Source organism: Austrofundulus limnaeus, unplaced genomic scaffold (genome assembly GCF_001266775.1).
Source record: "Austrofundulus limnaeus strain Quisiro unplaced genomic scaffold, Austrofundulus_limnaeus-1.0 Scaffold52, whole genome shotgun sequence".
NCBI classification, from domain to species: domain Eukaryota; kingdom Metazoa; phylum Chordata; class Actinopteri; order Cyprinodontiformes; family Rivulidae; genus Austrofundulus; species Austrofundulus limnaeus.
The window spans coordinates 1,647,739-1,651,823 of record NW_013952454.1 but is presented as its reverse complement, the minus strand read 5'-3'; the positions used below and the strand labels follow the sequence as shown (position 1 = coordinate 1,651,823).

Below are 4,085 nucleotides of genomic sequence, written 5' to 3'. Positions count from 1 at the left end.
AGTTGATCATGTTGACAATGGGTCTTACCGGTACATCCTGTTTGTGAAATTTGGGTAAACCAAACAGACTAGGAGTGAAGGACTAGGACTTCACTCTCAGACTGAAGAAGTCTCTTGGAAGAGAGACGAAACGTTTCATTAAAGAAGAACCCGTCCAGAGGACCTATACAATTTTTTTCCTTTTAATTTTATAGATATTTATTTTGAAAAATAAATCCTTGTCAAACAATATTAACTCAAAGATAAAAGAGCACCACACTAGTGCACATTAGTATCAACTTGATACTATCAAGTATTTATATTTCATGTTTACTTTTTGACCCCCAAAAGAGCTATGAGTCCCCAGAAGAGGTTCTGGTCTCAAACATTTGCTAACTGCTGCCTTCAACCTCAGACTCAGTCATTTCCTACAACTCTGTCATTCACGTCAGCAAAGTAATTTTCTCTGGCTGCTCAGATTTTATCCCAACCGCACACACCAGATGTGGACGGAAAATCCTATAAAACTCCATATCACTAAAGTGGACTCTATGTATGCATCTAAGTTGTTGTGCTGTTCACAAAAAAGCCCCTCTTTTCCACTGTGGACAAAAAGACTGTTTGTCTCATTTGAGTGGAAAGAAACCAAATTGTTTCGCTCGTTTCTGTCTCTAGTTTTCTTGTGGTGTTGAATGGCAGGCTCAAAACATCGCCCAGGCTTTGTTTTTCCAAAAGGTAATATATATATAAAAAAGAAAAGAATATACCTTGTATCTCTTTTTACAGCCTGGAACAGGACAAGCAAAAGGCTTCTCGTCTCCTCCGTTCATGCTCATGGAGCTCAGGATAGACTCAGAGCTGATGGCGCTCTCTGTGGTCCACGACTCGTCGCTGTCAGACGCTTCAAACTCCACATCTTCTTCATCACAGTCACTACCTGTGGGAGGGGGAGGGGGGGGCATCTTAATCGTAAAAAAGACTTTATTTGTCGACTTCTCAGTGTCGATAACAATCCAAGTTTTGAGCTTTCATGCCTCAAATGAGGCAAAGTTAACATGTAAACTTTTTTTTTACTGTAACAAGTTAAAAAAAAGTTTCTAAAAATCTTCTTAGACATAGAAAAAAATCCACCAAAATGCACCAATGAGCGCCACATGCACAGTAAAAACCAGTGTTAAGAGTGTTAAAATGTCAGTGTTACACGTAACTCCCCCTAGTGTTATTTTAACACTTATTGAGTAAACTGACTTTCAGTGTTGGTGTTAATTCACAGTGTTGATTTCCTCAGTGTTGTCTCAACACTGGACAGTGTTGAATAAGCTCCGCCCACTGTTAAGTCTTATATAACACTTAACAGTGTTGTTAAATGACACCATGCAGTGTTGAAAGAAGTATTCTGAAAAGCCCCGCCCTCTTCCACCTCATGTCAGACAGACCAGTATTTTCACAGCAAGGAATCCTGGGTAATCCTGCAGAAATGATGTGTTTGCATGTTTATGACTATTAAAGAAGTTCACGAGAGTAAAAATTAGTTGTTCTAGTTGTTTTGTTCAAGTTTTTCAGTTGATGAAGTTTAAGTTTGTGTTATTGGCCATAAACTGACACGATGAGGTGTAGAGTGAGAGGTACTTCCTGGTGTGTGAAGAGTGACTCAATTACACTTATCCAGTAGTTACTGTGTAATGTTAACGCAACACTCAGAGTTGATCTTAACACTGAAGTGTAAACTTACACTTTCATATTTGCTGTGTAACGGCACCTCATATTGTCTGCTTTTCAGCCCTCTACACAGCAAAAGAGTAAAAAATCAAATTAACACTCATAGGAGATATACGAACCTCCAGTGTTAACCATCAATAACTCAATGCAGTGTTGAAAAGCATGAGAATCAGAGTTGATTTGTCACCACAGTGGAGTACCTTATTAACTCTGCTTAGAATCATAATTATTCTCATCAGAGTTATTTGACTTGAAGTGTTAAGTTTTATTAACACTGTGCAGTATTAAGTTTTATTAACACTGTGCAGTATTAAGTTTTATTAACACTGTCCAGTATTAAGTTTTATTAACACTGTCCAGTGTTAAGTTTTATTAACACTGTAAAGTGTTAAGTTTTATTAACACTGTGCAGTATTAAGTTTTATTAACACTGTGCAGTGTTAATCAGTGTTAATTTTTAACTCTCTTTAGATTTAAATTGTACGCTGAAAATGTAACACTATGGAAAGAGTTAAATTGACACCAATTCAGATAAAGACCAAATAGACTCAGACACAGTGTTAAATTTATCTCTTTAAGTGTTGATTTAACACTGCAAAATTTACTGTGTGGGAGGAGCGTGAGTGAGTGATGGAGGGAATGAGAGAAGTCCTCTCCTGATCATAGAGCGCTCACACACGAGACAGTGAAACTGGTAGTGAAACCAGTTATTTTGCTGGCTTGAGAGTTAGGATGGTGTCTTTGCTTGTACTGAAGCTGCACCAAGATGTGATACTGAAGGTTGGACTCGCTATAAGTGACCGGTAGACCATGATTAAAATAGTTTTGCTAACATTAAAATACCTAATCAAATACCTTCCTGAGAAGACTGAGGCATTGGAAGGCTTTATTATAAATCTAAATTTATTCAATATTAAATGCAAAACATTTCTTAAAGGGGACATATCAGGAAAAATCCACGTTTTTATCCATTATCTACATTTTGTTGTGTACTTGGAGCTTTAGGAGTGCAGAAAATTTAAATTTAGTCTCTTTATATTCTGTTTGGGCCTTATTTTTCAACCCATTCAGTTTTCTATATTTTCTATGACGTTTTCTGAACTATTACAACACAGTATCTGCAACGGAACTGCCAAATAAGCCCTGGATTTACCAACTACAGTTTGGTCATCTTCCTTCTCATCTGGCTCCAACGTCTACGACTGGATTAATCTTTTATTTAATTTGTAAAAAACGAATAAAATAAAAGGTTTCTGCGTTGCTATTTAGTCATAAAACCCTTTATCAAACTACAATGATTTGCTCTGGAAGCTGGGTGAGATTATTGCTGCGTTTCAGTTGTCCTCGAAGGTCATAGCTTCCAGCCTCCGAGTTCTATTTTTTCAACTGGAACGCCCCCTGAAGTCGTAGTTTCGAGTCGAGGGGTCGGCGCATCCAAACCATACCCGAGCAGCCCGAGCATGCGTTACGTCATCATTTCAACATGGCTGCTGTGCACATGTTTCTCTAAGCTAACGGCTAATGTTGAGCTGTAATCAAACGTACACAAGCACCATCCCCTTTATTTAACAGACAGAAAGTAAGAAGAGAGGAGGCAGAATAAAAACGAGTGTAATTTGTTTGTTTATTTTCCCTTTTTATATTTGTATAACGCATGTAGCGTACTAGCATGCTTGTCCAAGCTAACCGCCAACGTTGCTAGTGTTGCATGTAAACAAACGCGGCTTTTGTGTTGTTTATTTTACATTACGTCAGACGTATTTGTAGTGCTTTATAATGATAGTTAAAATTTATGTTTTAACACTGTTTGTACACTCAAACTACCTTGTAGAGCACTATTATTGTACGTTTTATTGTTTTGTTGTATTGTAGAAACGCTTTTTCCGATGTTTGAAACTGGAACGCTATCAGCTCGGAACTGACGTCAGTCCGGCTTCAGAATTTCGAGTTCTGATACAACTGGAACGCAGCATAAGTGTGAAGTGACTAGCTTGGATTTAAAGAGACAGCCTTAAAATGAGTTGCTTTAAGACACACCTCAGAAAAGTGGTGAAAGAGGGGCTTGTGGAGTTACGATAAGGAGGAATTCAGACCAAAATATTGCAGTTCCACTTTATATAGACCCCGACTAAATGATTTAAATGTGAAAAAGAAGAAATTGAAAGAACGATACGTCCACTTTAAAAGTAAACTTTTTGCTTGCCAACTTTCATGCCAGGATTTTAAACTAAACTTGTGCAAATTTGTGAGCTCTTGTGAGATCTGATACAGCGTGTTTTGAGGATGACTCTCAGATACTACCACAAAAATGTTTGCTTAGAATCTGAGTTAGTTTGTGTGTGTGTGTGTGTGTGTGTGTGTGTGTGTGTGTGTGTGTGTGTGTGTGT

At 37.8% G+C, this 4,085-nt stretch overlaps 1 protein-coding gene across 1 annotated transcript in view; it reads right to left on the bottom strand.

Moving 5' to 3' along the window:
* jazf1b (JAZF zinc finger 1b) overlaps positions 1 to 4,085 on the bottom strand; it is a 23,395-nt gene that overhangs the window by 2,789 nt on the left and 16,521 nt on the right. The window contains exon 4 of the mRNA XM_014008751.1: positions 747 to 916. Coding sequence (XP_013864205.1) covers positions 747 to 916 — 170 coding nt within the window. The remainder of the gene's footprint in view (positions 1 to 746; positions 917 to 4,085) is intronic.